The sequence below is a fragment of the Xyrauchen texanus genome, chromosome 26 (genome assembly GCF_025860055.1).
Source record: "Xyrauchen texanus isolate HMW12.3.18 chromosome 26, RBS_HiC_50CHRs, whole genome shotgun sequence".
NCBI classification, from domain to species: Eukaryota; Metazoa; Chordata; class Actinopteri; order Cypriniformes; family Catostomidae; genus Xyrauchen; species Xyrauchen texanus.
Window position 1 is genome coordinate 8,800,771 of NC_068301.1, and position 20,231 is coordinate 8,821,001.

A 20,231-nucleotide genomic window follows, 5' to 3' on the forward strand; every position below is an offset into this window, starting at 1 on the left:
CAAGATAAAATTAAATGTAAAACCAATTAAGAACAAGAAATGAGATTCAAAAAAGTAATAAACTGAATTTAAAAAAAGTTAAAATTAATAAAAATAAAAATATAATACAGAGAAAAAAATGATGCAGTGCAATCAGTAAGTGCAGCACAGTACTCAGTCAGTAAAATAAACAACAGATGGATTTCGATGTGGCTAATGTTGGAGCACATCTGACCTCTTCTGGAAGCTGGTTACAGCTGCAGGTGCCATAATAGCTAAACGCTGTCTCACTTTGTTTTGAGTGAACCCTCCATGTCTAACTGACTTGATCCTAATGATCTGAGAGGTCTGTTAGGTTTATATAATTCAACAAGGAAATCTGAAATGTATTTAGGTCCTAGGCCTATGAGTGATTTGTAAATGATTAATAGTACATTCAAATCCATTCTAAATGTAACTGGAAGCCCGTGTAAAGACCTGAGGCGAGAATCCTGGCAGCGGCATTCTGAATGAGCTGCAAGTGTCTAATGGTCTTTTTGGGAAGGTTGGTGAGGAGTCCATTGCATTATGAGTGCTTGAACAAGTATCTCCAAGTCTTGACTGGATACAGAACATCTAATTTTAGCTATATTTTTGAGAGGATAGTAGGCTGATTTATTTATTGCTTTGATGTGACAACTGAAAGTAAGGTCTGACTCCAAAATGACACCAAGATTCCTTACTTGATTGTTTTGTCTTTAGACCCTTGAAGTAAAGGTATGTATTCACCTTGGGAATTTTAGTTTGTTTGTTGCCAAATACAATTACCTCTGTCTTATCGTTGTTTAACTGAAGGAAGTTTTGGCATATCCAACTGGTAATTTCATCAATGCTCTGGCACAGAGAGTCTATGGGGCTGTAATCATTTGACGATAGGGCTAGATAGATCTGGGTATGGTCTGCATAGCCATCTGCATAGCAATTTGGCCAAGTGGGAGCATATACATGTTGAATGGGAGCGGTGCAAGTATTGAGCCTTGTGGGACTCTACACGTCATGGATGTCCACTCAGATTCATAGTTGCCTATGTTCACATAGAAATCCCTCCATTCTAGATAAGATCTGAACCATCTGAGAGCCGTCCCAGAGAGCCATACCCAGTTTTCCAATCTGTCTTGGAGAATGTTGTGGTCAACAGTGTCAAAAGCAGCACTGAGATCTTATAATACCAGCACTGATATTTTGCCTGAATCAGTATTTAGCCGAATATCATTAAGGATTTTTGACATGATGCAGTCAGAAACCAGACTGGAAATTGTCCAAGTAGCCATTTGAGATTAAGAATTTGTTCAGTTGATTGAAAACAAACTTTTCATTGATTTTGCATATGAAAGGAAGATTTGAAATGGGCCTGTAGTTGTTCAATGTTGAGTTATCTAGATTGCTCTTTTTAAGAAGGGGCTTGACAACTGCAGTTTTCAGGGTCTTCGGAAACCTGCCTGAAAGGAGTGATACATTTACTATTTCTAACAGATCTTTTTTCAAACAGTTACCGGTAAACACATTTTTAAAAATGATGTGGGGATTGTGTCAAGACATCAGTTGATGTTTTAAGATGCTGTACAATTTCTTCCAGGGTTTTGTCATCAATTGCCTCAAAATCAGGCATAGTGACTAATTTCTGAAGTTTTTGTGGTGGGTGCTTTCTGACCTCAGTGCAACATGAGGATGAGCTGATCGCCATTCTAATATCATTGCATCTTTTTTCAAGAAGAAGACGCAAACTCGTCACATTTGCAGTCAGAGCAAATTATAATCACAATTGTTTGTTTGACAATTAAACTTCAGCCAAATTTCATAATCGTGACAGCCCTAGCCTTACTTTTATTTGGTCATTCTGTTAATTCCACCTTATTCTCAACAGAAATATTATGGGCGCAAGTCGGCTACAGGTCGTGACGTTTGCCGATTGCGAAAGGCGTACTACGGTGCACGTCATGAGGCAGCTGTCCAAATTGATGAGATTGTGGGCGAGACAGCCAGCGAAGCGGACAGCTCTGATTCACTGGAGAGAGACCACGCCAACAACCATGAAGGAGGAGGCAACCACGATAAAGATGATGATGTTATCCGCTGCATCTGTGGCATGTATAAGGATGAGGGGCTCATGATTCAGTGCGAGAAATGCATGGTGAGTCGCCTACTTTGTTTAATGTAGTTCTTGGGACAAATACATTTCAATAACTCATCCTCTCTCTCTGTGTCTATCTGTCAGGTGTGGCAACACTGTGACTGCATGCGTTTAGAAGCAGAGGTGGAGCATTATCTGTGTGAGCAGTGTGACCCTCACCCAGTGGACAAGGTATGTGACCTTTCGATCTATATCTACTGTATTTTATTTTTTATTTCAAAGTGTTTTTATTATTTTAAATGTACATAACACAAGCAAACCAACATACATTCTCTTTATGTCATACAAGGCATCCCCATCCACAAACCTCATACTTTGTATACATTATTTCACATACCCCCTTTCATCGCAGATTGGCATCCAAGGTTCGTACAAATACTGAGAATGCACACAGAACACAAAAAAAAAAAAGGAGGGGAAGAAAAGAGAGAAGGGGGGACGAGAACATACATTTTTAATCTAAAGAATTAGCATCAAATGCATTTTCATAATAATCCAAGAAAGGTTGCCATACATTCTGAAACTTTTCTGCTGAGTTTTGGACTGTAGCTCTTAACTTTTCAAGCTGGAGGAAGGACATAGTTTCACACACCCAACGTGAGTGTTTTGGGGGTGAGGAAGATTTCCAATTTGTATGAATTAGTCGGCGGGCTAACAGTGTAGAGAATGCTATTAATTGAGATTGGCCTCTTGAAACCCCAACTTTACTATGTACCACCCCAAATATTGCAATGATAGGATCCGGATCGATATTCTTTTTACAAATGTAGGTGAATGTATTAAATATCTCCGACCAGAATGTGCCTATGCCTGGGCATGACCAGAACATGTGAGCCAGAGAAGCAGGGGCTTGGTGACAACGTGTACAGTTGGGATCCACATCAGGATATATTTTGGCCAATTTGGTCCTAGAGAGGTGCAGGCGATTAAATACTTTGAATTGTATCAACCTGTGCCTAACACAGATAGACGATGTGTATATTTTATGTATAGCTCTTTGCCAAATTTCGTCCGTCAATTCTGCATCTAGATCCTCCTCCCACTGTACCTTAAGAGACAGAAGAGATGGGCATTTCATGTCCTGAATAGCAGTATACAGCTGGGAGACACCACCGAGAGATGGGGCTTGACCGTCAGACAATGATCAAGAGGGCCGATATTTGGTTTTAAGGGGAATGAACGAAACTGGGAACGGACAAAATCACGGACCTGAAGATACCTAAAAAAATGTGTTTTTGGTAAACTTAACTCATTAACCAAATAATCAAAAGAAACGAACGTGCCATCTACAAAAAGATCTCCTACACTGTTTATGCCTTTTCTAGCCCAGGTGAGAAAGGCCGTATCTATAAGCGATGGCTTAAAAAGAAAGTTTGAGGATAGAGGCATAGACACCAAAGCTTGTATGTGACCAAAATGCTTGCGAAATTGGGTCCATATGCGTAAGCTGCCTCTTACAATAGGATTGTCCGTATGTGCACCAGAGCATGTGAGCGGAGCGGTGTGACGCTCAGCTCAATATTCCGCTCTATGCGCGTGCGCTCCACTCAGTCGCTCGCGTCCCAAGCGAACGCTCCACTGATGAATCGCTCACGCTCACCGGTAAAACAAATCCCGCCAGATCCGCTCAGACATAAAATGTCTCTGTAGGCTACTTGCTTTCTGTTTGTACTTTGTAATGAATATCTGGAATACATGTATAAATTACAGTAGCTAGGATTGTAAATAGAAGTTATTTCGGGGTGATTCTGAATAAAAGTCTGTTCTTTTTATTCATTTAAATGCATTAAATTAACTTAATTATAAAACCTGTCTAGCCCTTTGGTAAACTTGCCTATTAAATGCAATAACGGAAAAGGTATATTTGATTTTCGTTATTTTATTTCCGTGAACATAACTGCAGTTGCAAAACAGGCATATTAAAACGCGCATGCACACACAAACAAGATGAAATGCATGTAGAACTTCACAAAACACATCTGGACTATCATGCTCATAAAAGCACACACAGGTGAAATGCACTTAACAACATCTTATCAAAGCACACCTGGATGATTTACTGGCATTAGTAAAAGAAACGCGCGTTCTAAAGTTTAAATATAACTGCGGGTAATTGCGGTCTATTTAAAAACGTCTCAATCTTTACATCACTTTAGAATTTACTTTTAGAAACATTAGCTTGGACAAAGTATTAGGTTTCAGGCTCATGCGGTGTGCCGGGACAGTAATCCAGTGGCGGAAAACACGCAGCTCAGAACTGGGGAGTCTGGGGACGCAGGAGAGGAAAAAAATTATTTATCTCCCTTTGATTGGTAGCAGTTTTTTCTGTAAAAACTAATTTATGTACATTATAATAGCGTACAGTACATTTTCTGTTGCCTAGGCCTACATCTAAATTATAGGCCTACCTAATTATTCGGGTCAGTTTTTTTTTTTATTTAAATTTAACAAGTGGTTCAATAACTTCTGTCTAATATCAACTTAAAAATAGGCTACATCAACTACAATTATGTAGGCTAATTCATATTGTGAGTTGGCTATAGGTTATTTTTAGTTGCACTGATATGATGATTGCATAACAAATTAAAACAATTCGTTCCAACCTGACGTCAGCATGTTTTAATAATTAATTTCCTAATTTTATTTAAATCGTACAAAATTAACAATATAATATTTCGATCCATGGTTTAGTAAATCGTGACCACGTTGTAATAATTTGTTTCCTTGTTTTAATAAAACGAGAGTAGCCTACGAATTAGTTCAACATGGCCACGATTTACTAAACCAGGGAACGATTTAAGAATTTGTAGAAACGAATTTAATTCGTGGCCACCCTAAATGAGAGAACGAATTCTTAATTCATGGGAAGTTGGGAACGAAATGTTAATTTGTATATTACAATATATTTTTGTCTGCATGTCATGAGAGGGGCTCAGTACAACAGCCTACCTTACCCATTTATCTATTAATTTATTTTCGAATGGTATAGGCTATAGCTCACCTTTTGCTGGACTACCATGTTTACGTAGCACATCCTCCTGCTTTCTGGCAATGTGACGCTTTATATTCCAATATGAATCTTTGCTAACTCTCACAGTCTCTCCACACTCCCTTTCAATTTCTCCTCCCTGCTCGTTCTTAACTGTGATTTTTACTGTGCATTTATGCATAAGGCTCGCAACTTCCTTAAAACAATATTTGAACTCCATAACCAACCCACTATTGCTTTAGCTAATTCACCGATTCTCGAACTAGCAAATCACAATAGGGCATTCCGGGTAGAGCGAGCGGCGCTGAGCGGACGGAGCGAGCGGAGCGGAATCTTCAGAAAGGCGCTCTCCGCTCAGGAGGAAGTATTACCGCTACGCTCACGCTCCGCTACGCTTACATGCTCTGATGTGCACCCACTGCCACTGGCAGTGGAGCACACAGCATTGAGGCCAAAGAGACGGACGAGCATGAATGCTGTTCCATTAGACACCAACTCGGACTACTCCCACCAATAGAAGCTCCATACCATATTACTAATTTGTGAATGTTTGCAGCCCAATAATAGTATAGAAAATTTGGTAGAGCTAGTCCAGCATTCTCCTTGCGTCTCTCGAGAACTGTTTTTCGTACGCGAGGTATAGTTTTGTTCCATATGAATGTACTGATGTGCCTGTCAAGCTCCTTAAAGAATGATTTGGGTATGAAGATTGGGACTGTTTGGAATAAGTACAAGATCTTAGGTAACGTTACCATCTTTATTGAATTAATACGTCCAGCCAGGGACAGAGGCAGAGTAGACCAACAATTAAGGTTCTCCTTGATTTGTCCTAAGGCTGATTTAAAGTTATTTTGGAATAGGTCCTTATATCTACTTGTGACACTTACTCCCAGGTATGTCATGGGACCCTCTGTAGTCCTGAATGGGAATGAGTCAAAGGATCGATTCCGAGCCAAAACATTAATTGGAAACAAAACACTTTTGGTGGGGTTAATCTTGTACCCAGAAGATCTACCAAATTGAGAAATGGTGTCTAGGCATTCTGGGATTGAAGTCTCCGGATCTGATAAAAACATCAGCAAATCATCGGCATACAAAGACACTTTATGAACCAGGCCGCCCCTCGTGATACCCCGTATATTGTTATTACATCGCAATGCTGCAGCAAGTGGCTCAATGACCAGATCAAAAAGAAGAGGAGACAACGGGCAACCCTGTCGTGTCCCTCTCTGAACAGTGAAATATTGCGAATTAAAGTTATTAGTCCTCACTCTAGCTTGGGGTGCTGCATACAGCGTCTGAATCCAAGAAACAAAGACTGGACCAAAGCCGAAAGGTGTCCATACTCAATTCGATCGAAAGCTTTATGCGCGTCTAGTGAAATCACTATTTCTGGCGAGTGAATCGAATGTTTAGAATATATTATGTTAATGAGGCGACGTAAATTGTGAAAAGACTGTCTGCCCTTTACAAAGCCTGTCTGGTCAGGATGCACAATTTTTGGTACTATAGATTCCAATCTTAAGGAGAGAATCTTTGTAAGTATTTTATAATCACATGTGAGTAGGCAGATCGGGCGATAAGACTCGCATTTAGTGGGGTCTTTGTCCTTTTTGGGAAGCACAGATATTGTGGCTTGGGTCATAGATGTAGGCAGCTTCTCTTGTTTGAGTGATTCATTGTAGACGAGGCACAGTAAAGGTATCAACTTAGGGGCAAAAGCCTTATAAAACTCAATTGGATAGCCATCTGGGCCTGGTGCCTTTCTATTTTTCATTGATCTAATTGCTTGACTAATCTCAGTTTCGAATATCGGCTGCTCAAGGATGGCCTTATCTTCCTCAGCTATAGTCGGGAGAGTTACATTGTCAAGAAATACATGGTCACTAGGATTGTCTGAAGAATATAAGGATGAATAAAATAATCTGAATTGCTCGTTAATGTCTTTGGGGTCAAGCTTAACTTCTCCATCCGCAGTTTGTATTTTTGTAATAAAATTGGCAGCAGAATATTGACGCAGCTGGTGAGAGAGTACCCTACTTGCCCGCTCTCCATGCTCGTAAAAGTTTTGTCTAGATTTCAGAAATTTCTCTCCTGCCTCCATAGAGGCAAGAAGATCAAATTCAGTTTGTAATGCTATTCTTTTTTTGCGGAGGTCAGCTGTAGGGGCCGAGGAGTGTTGCTGGTCAACATCGTGGATTAGATTGATCAACTCATTGTAGCGTCTAAACCTGCTTCTATTAAGACGGGCAGTGTATTCTATTATTTGACCCCTAATATATACTTTAAGAGTTTCCCAAAGAATTAAAATATCAGTGTCCGGCAGCTGGTTAGTTTCAATAAAGGAATCAATCTGTGTTGAAATAAAGTCTACAAATGTTTCATCAGACAACAAAGATGTATTAAATCGCCAATTACACTGAATTGGCCTTCTAACCTGGAGCCAAAGCTCCATAGTGACCGGAGAGTGGTCAGAGATAACAATGCTTTCATAACTGGAAGACTTAATTGATGAAAGCATTTTTTGATCCAGCAAAAAGAAATCTATCCTTGAGTATGTTTGATGAACAGCGGAGAAGAAGGAAAACTCCTTTAACGTAGGATTTTTAAATCTCCATGGATCTACTACGCCACTAGAACCGCAAAAAGCATTTATAGTAGTTGCAGATTTAGAGGGGGAAGGAGGGGCTGTAAATACTTTGGAACGGTCTAAAGAAGGTTTAAGAACCGTATTGAAGTCTCCACCTAGAATCAGATGATGTGTGCCCAGCTCTGGTATACGGCCAAACAGTTCTTTAAAAAAGTCTGGGTTATCCCAATTTGGAGCATACACACTAACTAGTACCACCGGCACGTTATAGAGTCTGCCCTGGACAATCACAAAACGCCCGCATTTATCACTAATAACATTGGTTTGTATAAATTGTACATTTTTGCCAATCAAAATGGCTGTACCGTGAAATTTAGAATTTAATTCAGAGTGGTAGACCTGTGATACGCATCCTCTCTTTAATTTAGGAATGTCTGTTGTGCGAAGGTGTGTTTCCTGTAGGAAAATTATCTCTGCTTTCAATTTGTTTAAATGTGAAAACACCTTACTTCGCTTTACAGGATGGTTGAGTCCCCTCACATTCCAAATTTAGTCGCAGGTCTATCCTTTCCATCTGCCGAACCCATGACTGATAAAGTCCAACTCAATGCTATTGTGAAAACTCATCCCCAAGTCTAACGCCGGTTTCACACTGCACGCGTTAGCAGAGCGTAAGCAGCGCAGGAGCAGTGCGTACGGTGAGCGGAAGCAGGACACGCGCGTTTGCTTTCATACTGGCAGCGTTTGACGCGCGCGGCGTGTTTACAGACAAAGTAGGCTACTCTATAATGGGTAAGTTGGCATTGCTTTATTTCGTTTTCAAATACATTTATATTATATTATTATAATAATATTAATATAATATTATATAACTTTTGGTTCATCTTTGTTTTTGTTGACCGTGTAGTGCGAGTTGTTGATAGAAGGAAGGCCATTGCGCTGTATTTGCTATTACGAAGACTACGGAAAAGACGCAGACTTTGGGTTCACTCCATGAACCGACGAAGGAGAGAATATGGTGCATATTACCATCTTGTCTCCGAACTCCGTCTTGACCGTGACCGACACCTAAACTACTTCAGGATGAATGCAGAGCAAGTGGATCACATTCTTTCCCTGATTGGAGGCCAACTAACAAGGCAAACAACAAACTACAGGCAGTCCATTGAACCCAAGCAGTGACTTGCATTTACATCTGCTTCTCTTATTTATGTGTGCTTACTGTGTGCAAAATGTAAATAAATGCTTACATTTGTTGTTTCTTGGAGAAAGATTTTTTATTTAGATTGTTGAAATGTCTGATACACATCTAATTTACAAACATTACCCATCATGAACATCTTAAAGATAATTCATAAATGTGTGTAATAACAAACAGCACAGTTTCTCGAAAATTCAACAAAATCATGCATACTGAATGTGTGCTATAATAACATGTCTATTCTATTTCCCTTTCTATATTGAGTTAAGTTGTTTGGGCCAGGGAAAGGTTGTCAAAAACACTTTTAAATTACTTACCATCGGCACCAAGAGCTACTGCAACTTCATCCCATGCCTTTTCCTTTGCCTGTGAGTCTTTATAAAGCATATTTCGTGGATCATAAATAACTAAACGTTTCTCAACCTCCACAATGAGACGAGTGTCGTCCATTATTATATTTTCAGGTGCACTCGACCATGCCGGCTGTGACACCACGTGCTTTTGTTTATGATTGTCAGCATGATATCAGCATGACATCCTTATGACTATATATATATATATATATATATATATATATATATATATATATATATATATATATATATAGTTATGTGTATATACATTTATACATTAAATTAATCTAACTTAAACTAAACTGGCAGTATAAATTATTTAAATTTGTTTTTGTAGTTTGGGCAACAAGTTTGTTTTTGGACATTTGTTTTCTTTTTAAATTGATGAAGGTCATTTGATTGACTGTTTAAAACACAATAGATATCATCAATGCGCTTTTGGTAACTGCTGTGTATTTTTGCCATGATCAATGAATGCATTGTCACTTTAATTCAGCGTAAGCCGCGCGTCAAAAATAGACAGGACGCCGAAACGATCGCGGCACTGCTGCTCCTGCTCTGCTCCTGCTACGCGCTGCCGCGCCGCCTCTGCGCGCGGTGTAAATGCTCTAATCTGTTAACATGGGCGCCGAAAAAAATACGCGCTGCTAACGTGTGCAGTGTGAAACCGGCGTAAGAAAGAGAAAGAAAGTAAAAGAAAAAAGAACAAAAGCACAGAGACAGAAAAAAAAAAACGACTGTGCAGAATAAAAAGAAAACTTTTAAATCACCCATTAACAACACAAACCCCTGCTGGTCCCTCCCCAAATGAGAGACTGCACCCCCCCAACCTCCTAAGCCACTATGAAGTTTCATAGAAAGAAGAAAATAAAACTTACCGAATGGAGCTGAGGCCCCACATAAACCTTATAGTAACCATTTAGCTGAACGTCTATAACGTTAACAAGACTGTTTAGAACCATTACTCAATATCCCTGTGTACACGGAAGAGAGAGAAAAAATAAATAAATAATTAAATTAAAAAATATATATATATATATATATATTTTTTTTTAAATCAAGTTATCAGTAGGCTACTTTTGATTTCAGCATATGTTAGAAAACGGTTCTAAATGAAATATGAAAAACCAAGCAGACATATATGAATTATTGTAGGCTATATAAAGAAAAATAGAACATACATAATTGCATATATAAATATATAATAATAATATTAGGCCTACTTTAAACCAGACAAATTATCCATACTTGTTTCCTACATATATTAGAAGACCGTTCTGGAACAAAAAAAAAAAAAAAACTCAGTCCGCATATGCAGCAGAATTTGGAACACCCACTGTCCAATGTCACTGAACTGATCCAATGTCCCATGGCATTACATTGCAGCGATATTGATCCTCAACAACAATTGGTTCACTCCAATACTCCCACCAAATATACCGAGGTATGTAGCCGAACAGACTCCCATATTAATCACTCATATAAGTCCCCTGACGAAGGTAACTGCCTTCTCTGGGTCAGTAAAGCTCTTCTGCTGGCCGTCCCGAGTCGTAATCCTCAGTTTTGCAGGATACAACAACCCGTATTTTACTCCCTCGCATTGCCGTAATAACTGTCTCACCTGTCCGAAAGCCGCTCTCTGTCGCGCCACATTCTGCGTGTAATCAGGGAACACTCTGATAATGTCGCCATTTACAGATACAAGTTTTGGAGATGTAACAGCCTTCCGTAGAATGCTTTCCTTCTCTTGATAGTAGTGACACTTGACGACAAAAGCTCTCGGTGGCTGCCTATCTCCCGGGGATTGCTGCAAAGTACGGTGAGCCCTATCAATAACGGGCGGTTCGTCCAGGCCCATCACTTTTTGTAAAGGTTTTGCAACGAAGTTGCTCACTGAAACGCCTGCCTCTCGTCCTTCTTTAACACCAAATGTCTTTGATGGAGGGAAGAGATTACATCTCCGTGATCTCGCTTCCAAATCCTCAGCCTTTGCCGCTAAACTCACCACCTCTTTTTTCAGTTCAGCCACCTGCTGCTCCAGATTATCAATAGCATCCGAGTGAGTGTTAGCTGCAGTTTCCAAGCCTGCGGTGCGCTCCTCCAGCGCATTAGCTTTGATATTAGCCTGATCGATTGCACCCTTTAGCTCGTCTCTCAAACCACTAATTTGCTTGCGTATTTCTTCATTTTGCATCTCTGCTTTCTCATCCATTTTCGCCAGCAGTTCGTTTCTTAATGAATTTACTGCTTGCAATATAACTGACTGCCCCGAGCTCGTGCTTTCCGCTGGTTCGCTAGCTTTAGCAGCCTTCCTCAGGTCCGGCATATTTATAAGCGGCCCAACTCGATTAACAGAATAAAAACAAAAATTCTCCCGTTTTATCAATGCATACAGTGACTGTATGGCTTCAAACAACGGAAAAAGTGTCTTGTTGACGAATTTTAAGGTTCATGTGGGAGAGCTCAGTTAGACACGTCTACATCTCTTCGAGGCCCAACCGCCTATATCTACTGTAGTCAAGTCAAGTGGTTTTTATTGTCGTTCAACCATATACAGTTAGTACAGTACACAGTGAAACGAGACAACGTTCCTCCAGGACCATGGTGCTAAATAAAACAACATAGGACAAACACAGAACCACATGAGACTACACAGACTAAATAACATACCTATATAAAGTGCACATGCAAACATGTGCAAGAAGTACGGGACAGTACAATAAATTACTAAAAATTAACAGGACAATAGACACAGTGAGAGACAGTGCAGCGCTGACCAGTACACCGTAGTGCAAAAAGATGACAGTTTTTAAAAATGCCAAATGTAAACATAACATACTATGAGATAGTGTTCTATGCACACAGCAGTTATTGAGGTAGCAGCCAGGTATAAAGTGACAATAATTAAAGTGCAACTAAGGACACATGTGAGTGTGTCAGTCCAGTCTCTGAGTATTGAGGAGGCTTGGGGAAGAAGCTGTTACACAGTCTGGCCGTGAGGGCCCAAATGCTTGGGTACCTCTTGCCAGACGGCAGGAGGGTGAAGAGTTTGTGTGAGGGGTGTGTGGGGTCATCCACAATGCTGGTTGCTTTGCAGATTCAGTGTTTTTTGTAAATGTCTTTGATGGAGGGAAGAGAGATGATCTTCTCAGCTGTCCTCACTATCCTCTGCAGGGCTTTGCGGTCCGAAAAGGTGCAAGGCACCAGGCAGTGATGCAGCTGCTCAGGATGCTCTCAATAGTCCATCTATAGAATGTAGTGAGGATGGGGGGTGGGAGATGTGCTTTCCTCAGCCTTTGAAGAAAGTAGAGATGATGCTGGGCTTTCTTGGTAATAGAGCTGGTGTTGAGGGACCAGGTGAGGTTCTCCGCCAGGTGAACACCAAAGAATTTGGTGCTCTTGACGATCTCCACAGAGGAGCCGTCGATGTTCAGCGGAGAGCGGTTACTCTATGCTCTCCTAAAGTCAACAACCATCTCTTTTGTTTTGTTCACATTCAGAGACAGGTTGTTGGCTCTACACCAGTCTGTTAGCCGCTGCACCTCCTCTCTGTATGCTGACTCGTTGTTCTTGCTGATGAGACCCACCACAGTCTTGATGACATCATGCGAACTTGATGATGTGGTTCGAGCTGTGCATTGCTGCACAGTCGTGAGTCAGCAGAGTGAACAGCAGTGGACTGAGCACACAGCCCTGGGGGGCCCCAGTGCTCAGTGTGGTGGTGGTGGAGATGCTGTTACCGATCCAGACTGACTGAGGTCTCCCAGTCAGGAAGTCCAGGATCCAGTTGCAGAGGGAGGTGTCCAGGCCCAGCAGGTTCAGCTTTCCAATTAGGTGCTGAGGAATTATTGTGTTGAATGCTGAGCTGAAGTCTATGAACAGCATTCGAACATTTGAGTCCTTTTTTATCTATGTGGGTGAGGGCCAGATGGAGGGTGGTGGCGATGGCGCCGTCCGTATTTGGACCTTATAATCCATTCTTCATCTCTGACTGTGTTTATAATTGCCACATGGTTCCTTATCTCAACATTTAAAGGTCACACCAGGATTAAGATCTCAACTCTTGAGAACGACACTCTGAGTTTGAAACTTTTGAACGTGTGTTCATCTCTTATGCATTTTCTGTTATGCTCCAATAGGAGGTCCCGATGGTGCCGCAGCCCAGTTATGCCCAATCAGGATCCATCTACTATATCTGCCTGCTCCGTGATGACTTGCTATTACATCAGGGTATGTGTGTGCCTTTGGGAGCATTTATTTAAATGAAGAATATTTGAAGTCAACATGAAACGCTGTCTCAATCTGGTTTACTTGCATAACTTGAAATATTGTATGTTAGACCAGTCACATATATTAAGAAAGTAAATATGGTCTGTTTTGTTTTTCATTTCATGTTGATTTAAAAGGTGCACCCAGTGATTTCTTTTTTTTTTTTACTCCTAAAGAAATTATTTGCAATTTTGAAACCTATGTATAAAATCATGACCTTGAGGTCATAAAAGGCACTATATAAATAAAACATTATTATTATTATTATTATTATGACCATTCACATAAGATGAAGACACCACTAATATCCATAACCTTATAAAAGCATTTGTTTTTTACAAAAAGGTCATGAAAGGTCCCTTCATGGGTAGTGACTGAATCACATGACCAGCCGAATACTACTTCGCTTAATCTCAGTAACCACTCTGTTATTAGACACTTTGACTCGTGGATTACATTTATCATGGCTGACTGTGATTAGGGAATTTCAACAATGGCATCTTTAAGTGAAAACTATTGCATTCAAATGATGCTGAATGCACGCCACTAGGGATCAGTGTACAAGTCCAAGACGACATGAACAAAACCTTACAGAGTGCACCTTTAAGCTTGTTTTGTTTGTGTTTGGCTGTTTTAGGTGACTGCGTGTATCTAATGAGGGACAGCAGACGAACACCAGAAGGCCAGCCGGTGCGTCAGTCATATCGTCTTTTGTCTCACATTAACAGAGACAAACTGGACATCTTCCGTATCGAGAAACTCTGGAAAAATGAAAAGTAAGATTCACCACTTTTACAAATATACAAAATTAACAGTTCTGATATTTATTTATCATCTACACTCAGTTTAAAGACAGCAAAAAAACATCTTTATTGGTCCCGGAACAACTTTCCTATCAACCAGATTTTAGGGTCAAGGTTAGAGTTAGGGGAGGAACTGATTAATACTAATGTTGATCTAGGAAAATGTCCTACCTGTCTAAATCATGTGGATGCTTGTTCATGATATATGACAAAGACTAGTGGTCAAACGATATGGGTTTTTTAATGGCCGATTCTAATATCCTGAGAGCAGGGTGGCCCAAGACCGATAAAATTCTGATAAATCATACAATTTAATATAGTAGTCTAAATTGCCTAAAAAAATGCATTTATTTAACATTATATTTACTCAAAATGTTCACACACAATTTTATCTTTGTTTAAATAATTATTGTGTTTTAGATAGCTGTTTCTGTTTAGACAACCCATTGTTTGCACATGAAATTGAAATCTATTAGGAAGAATGAAATAACAGAGCGTCTGTCGCGGCTCTGATTGCAGGACCGTTTAAATAAGACTGTGTTGGACACTTGTCTATTATTGTGGTATAACGATGTCACGTAACAACAAAACTAACTGTGTTTGCGTGTCTCAGACGGCTCCTTCAAATGCAGGTAGCTTGTGTATTGCGTATGCTTTTTTTGTCAATTTAAGCATGATGACATCATCAGTTGCACAAAACAAACCCACATGTGCACCATGAGTGGCAGGGGAACATAGTTGGATACAAAAAAGTGTCATTCATTCTGGTGTGCATAATTTCACCAAATTAATAAAAAAAAAACACAAATATAGCGACCCGCGTTGTGTTATCCATCATGAGGACATTTGTGATGTCGCAAGTTGATGACGGAAAATCCTAAGGGTTCAATAGAATCGTACTGCAAGGGGAGCAGTGGGAACAAACTTGCTCTGATTCAGAGTGCAGAAAATGTGCCCAGTGTGAAAACCACCAAAGAAACTATTCAGCAAAACAGAGACAAACAAGATAACTTGTGTGTATCAGCCAAGGTAATATATTAGTCAACCTCTAACGAAGACACCAATTTACATGGGCCTTAGATTTTATCTTGACTCTTTCTCTGTAGGGGGGAGAGGTTTGCCTTTGGGCATCACTACTTCCGTCCTCATGAGACGCATCACTCGCCTTCCCGCCGCTTCTATCATAACGAGCTTTTCAGAGTGCCTCTCTATGAGATCATACCACTGGAGGCGGTGGTGGGGACCTGCTGTGTACTGGACCTGTACACGTACTGCAAGGGTGAGACATTTACACAGTTACACCCCAAACAAATAAATTGTAACAAGATCTATGAAATGGTATTGAAAAACCCCATTTACTTTACATGCCTGCTGTCTACTGGATTCAGGTCGACCGAAGGGGGTCAAAGAACAGGATGTTTACATCTGTGACTACCGCTTGGATAAATCTGCACACCTCTTCTACAAGATCCACCGCAACCGGTACCCAGTGTGCACCAAACCCTACGCATTCAACCACTTCCCTAAGAGACTCGCGCCCAAGAGGGACTTCTCAGTGAGTAGTGGAAGGGAGATATTGTGGTTCTGTGCTTAAAGAAAACATAATATGTATAAGGATGACTCCATAAAAACTGTCATTTAATAAATGTCTTGGGCATATTTCTCCCAAAAATAACAAAATAAATAATATATTTCATGAAGGCAGTGTTGAAAATTGTGAAGATTTGCAGGGTGACGTTATTGTCATAACAAATAAGCACACATTTTTTTTTCTTGTAATGCAAAGAAAATATGATTTGTTACAATTGTAAGTATGCATCATGGTAATATATGTATATTTAAACATTTATTTGTGCTGGTATTTCTTAAAAAAAGAAGAAGAAGAAGAAAAAGAAAAACATTGTGTCTGGACAACATAATGATTTCCATTTCTGTACTATAATATTTTTTCCCTCATTACAATAATGAGAAACTTGGGGGAAATGTGCTTCATCGTAATGGAAACAGAGTCATTGCAACAAATTGTAATGGTCTTAAAATAGGCTTAACTTTCTTTAGGCAAAATACAGTTTTTGATTTTGATTTTGAGGTGAGTAAAATGTTATCCGTACATTGCTTCATTAGATTCAACCATAAAACATAAAAAATATATATTTTATTATTTATTGGTGTATTAATGTTTTAGATGGAAGCAGTATTATGGAAATGTCTGCAAATCTGATTTTGTGGCTGCATTCTTTCCATTGTTGACATGTCTACTTAATTCTTAACTGTTTGAATCTAAAATAGTTTGTTACATGAAAGAGGTCTATCACTCTATCTCCAGCCTCACTATGTGCCGGACAACTACAAGCGGAACGGAGGTCGCTCTGCCTGGAAGAGTGAACGGCCTAAAGGTGCATCGACATGCGATGAAGACCCCTCCCCCAGTGCACCATGCGACCGGCTGTCCGTCACCTTCTCAAAAGATGGGGAAGAGGATGGCGAGAGGGGAGTGGAGGGAGACAAGGACACCACCCAGGAGGAATCTAGCACCCCCATTCCCTTGCTATTCACATCACAGGAAAGAAAGATTGGTGGGAATGTGGAAGAAGAGGAAGGTGAGGAGAGGGGAGAGAGGAGGGAGCTGGATGAGGGCTCTCGGGAGAAAACAGGAGGACGAGACGTGTTGGGCGCTCCATCCTCTTCCTCCCTTTCCTCTTCACCTCTTCATCCATCCATCCTGGGCAGGAGGGAAGCGCAAAGAGAGCGACTGAACAAAATTCTGCTCAATCTGTTGCACCAAGCGCCCAGTAAGAACGGTAAGAGGGAGAGAATGAAAGAGGCAGAGGACAATTGAGTTTTCTGTGACCGTGTTGCATGTAGTCTGATTACAAAGTAATCAGTTACTGTAATCTTTACTTTTTTACAGCTGAAGGGTGTATGCTCCCAAAATAAGTCTTTGGGTAACACTTTACAATAAGGTTCCATTAGTTAACTCTAGTTAATGCTAGAGCTGTCAGACGCATGCAGTTAATGCATGCAGTTTATTTAATACAGTTAACACATTCATTTTCCTTAATTCCAATTAACGCATTTCTGTTAATGCATCATAAACCAGCATAAACACTGGTTTGAAGGGTGGAATCTTTGTGATTTGTCCACCTGGAATCATTACACTGACGCACACAATATGTACACACACACCAGCTTCCATGCTATCCTATTTTTCAGCCTATTCAGGGCTCCATACTGCAACTAAAATAGTCGCAAATGCAACAAATATAAAAAATTATTTATTGCGACTTTAATTTAAAATCTAGTCGCCATTGGTGACAGTGGGGTTGTGAGCGTTCATATTCAGTTTCCTTTGATATCATCTTGTGAGTTATTGAAAACATCTATAGAGCGCGCACCACCAGTGTGTCTCGCAACTCTTTTCACCCATTCTGTTGTGATGAAGAGCTTGCTGCACACACGCAACAACAACAAATCCAGCGCGAGAGAGTCGTGACCAAATTACTTTTTTGAATCTGATCTTTTTAATGAATCACCAGAAAAGCACTGAGGGTTTGAACTCTGGAGCTCAGGTTAGCAGTTTGAATCATCAGATTCGCTTTCTCAGCGAATCAGCCATCAGTGAACTTACAACTCACAAACATTCATTAATGCTTAAGAAGACAACAATCTACTATATGCATACTATATGTAATTATCTGTAATGTAGATGGTGAGAGCAGTATTAAATAATAAAAAAATAAAAAAATATTTTATCTCTTACATTTGTATAAATTATGAAAGGGGTGTGAATATTTATGAGACAAAAGGGAATGCAAACTTAAGAAGCACGTCAAGTCTTAACTTTCACCAAAATGCAGAATGAGATGTTTTTGCCTGCAAGCGCTTTTCATGTGGAGTTCAAAGCGGAGCTTGAGGCTTCCACTCACGCCCAGACACGAACCAGGAATGTGGCTTTACGATTGGTGTAGCAAAGCGAATAGCCACAGTCTACCAGTCTACAGATTAATATTGTGGAGGACGACAGTTTAAGAGATTTAATGCCCACTGCAATGAATATGCAACCTTTGGGGAGATCAATTATTCGAACTCCCACTTATATTTTGGGAAACGTTTAATGTTACTTGAATTGGTGCCATTTTAGTGCAGTTCTCTCTTTATACTGAGAAAGGCTTTGATTGGGAAATGCTAATAAAGCATTATATTGTTTAGTTTTCTTTCCTAAGATGGAAATAAATGCATTTTGACAGGAAAATAAGTATATACAGTTGAAGTCAGAAGTTTACACACACTTTAAGTCATTAATACAAATTTTTTAACCACTCCACAGATTTCATATTAGATAACTACAGTTTTGGAAAGTTGTTTAAGACATCTACTTTGTGCATGACTTGAGTAATTTTTCCAACAATTGATTACAGACAGATCGTTTCACTTTAAATTGACTATATCGCAATTCCAGTGGGTCAGAAGTTTACATACACCAAGTTAACTGTGCCATTAAGCAGCTTGAAAAATTCCAGAAAATGATATCAAGCCTTTAGACAATTAGCTAATTAGCTTCTGATAGGAGGTGTACTGAATTGGAGGTGTACCTGTGGATTTATTTTAAGGCCTACCATTAAACTCAGTGCTTCTTTAATTGACATCATGCGAAAATCAAAAGAAATCAGCCAAGACCTCAGAAACGCAATTGTGGACCTCCACAAATCTGCTTCATCCTTGGGAGCAATTTCCAAATCCCTGAAGGTCCCACATTCATCTGTACAAACAATAGTACGCAAGTATAAACAGCATGGGACCAGGCAGACATCATACCGAGATGCATTCTGTCTCGTTGAGATGAATGTAGTTTGGTGCGAAAAGTGCAAATCAATCCCAGGACAACAGCAAAGGACCTTTGAAGATGCTGGAAGAAACAGGTAGACACGTATCTATATCCACAGTAAGACTAATCATATATCGACATAGCAAGGAAGAAGCCACTGCTCCAAAACTGCCAAATATACAGTTTGCAAGTGTACATTGGGACAAAGATGGAGAAATGTTCTCTGGTCTAATGAAACAAAAAATGTAAATGTTTGGCCGTAATGACCATCATTATGTTTGGAAGAAAAAGGGTGAGGCTTGCAAGCCGAAGAACATCCCAACTGTGAAGCATGGGGGTGACAGCATCATGTTGTGGGGGTACTTTGCTGGTGCACTTCACAAAATATATGGCATCATGAAAATGATGTGGATATATTGAAGCAACATCTCAAGACATCAGCCAGGAAGTTAAAGCTCAGTTGCAAATGGGTCTTCCAAATAGACAATGACCCCAAACATACCTCCAAAGTTGTGGCAAAATGACTTAAGGACAACAAATTAAAGGTATTTGGAGTGGCCATCACAAAGCCCTGACCTCAATCCGATAGAAAATTTGTAGGCAGAACTGAAAAAGTTGTGCGAGCAAGAAGACCTACAAACCTGACTCAGTTACACCAGTTCTGTCTGAGGAATGGGCCAAAATTTCATCAACTTATTGCGAGAAGCTTGTGGAAGGCTACCCAAAATGTTTGACTCAATTTGAAGGCAAAGATACCAAATACTAACAAAGTATATGTAAACTTCTGGCCCACTGGGAATGTGATGAAAGAAATAAAAGCTGAAATAAATAATTCTCTCTCCAATTATTCTGATATCTCACATTCTTAAAATAAAGTAGTGATCCTAACTGACCCAAGACAGGGAAAGTTTTCTATGATTAAATGTCAGGAATTGTGGAAAACTGTGTTTAAATGTATTTGGCTAAGGTGTATGTAAATTTCTAAAGCACTTTTAAAATCCGCGATTTAATCATGATTAACAAAAAAAAAGAAATATGTGATTAATCTAATT

General features: G+C 39.8%; 1 protein-coding gene across 1 annotated transcript in view; it reads left to right on the forward strand.

The window, feature by feature from the left end:
- LOC127619653 (histone-lysine N-methyltransferase ASH1L-like) overlaps positions 1 to 20,231 on the forward strand; it is a 65,780-nt gene that overhangs the window by 42,256 nt on the left and 3,293 nt on the right. The window contains exons 20-26 of the mRNA XM_052092611.1: positions 1,883 to 2,149; positions 2,234 to 2,320; positions 13,422 to 13,512; positions 14,189 to 14,327; positions 15,461 to 15,633; positions 15,743 to 15,909; positions 16,681 to 17,155. Coding sequence (XP_051948571.1) covers positions 1,883 to 2,149; positions 2,234 to 2,320; positions 13,422 to 13,512; positions 14,189 to 14,327; positions 15,461 to 15,633; positions 15,743 to 15,909; positions 16,681 to 17,155 — 1,399 coding nt within the window. The remainder of the gene's footprint in view (positions 1 to 1,882; positions 2,150 to 2,233; positions 2,321 to 13,421; positions 13,513 to 14,188; positions 14,328 to 15,460; positions 15,634 to 15,742; positions 15,910 to 16,680; positions 17,156 to 20,231) is intronic.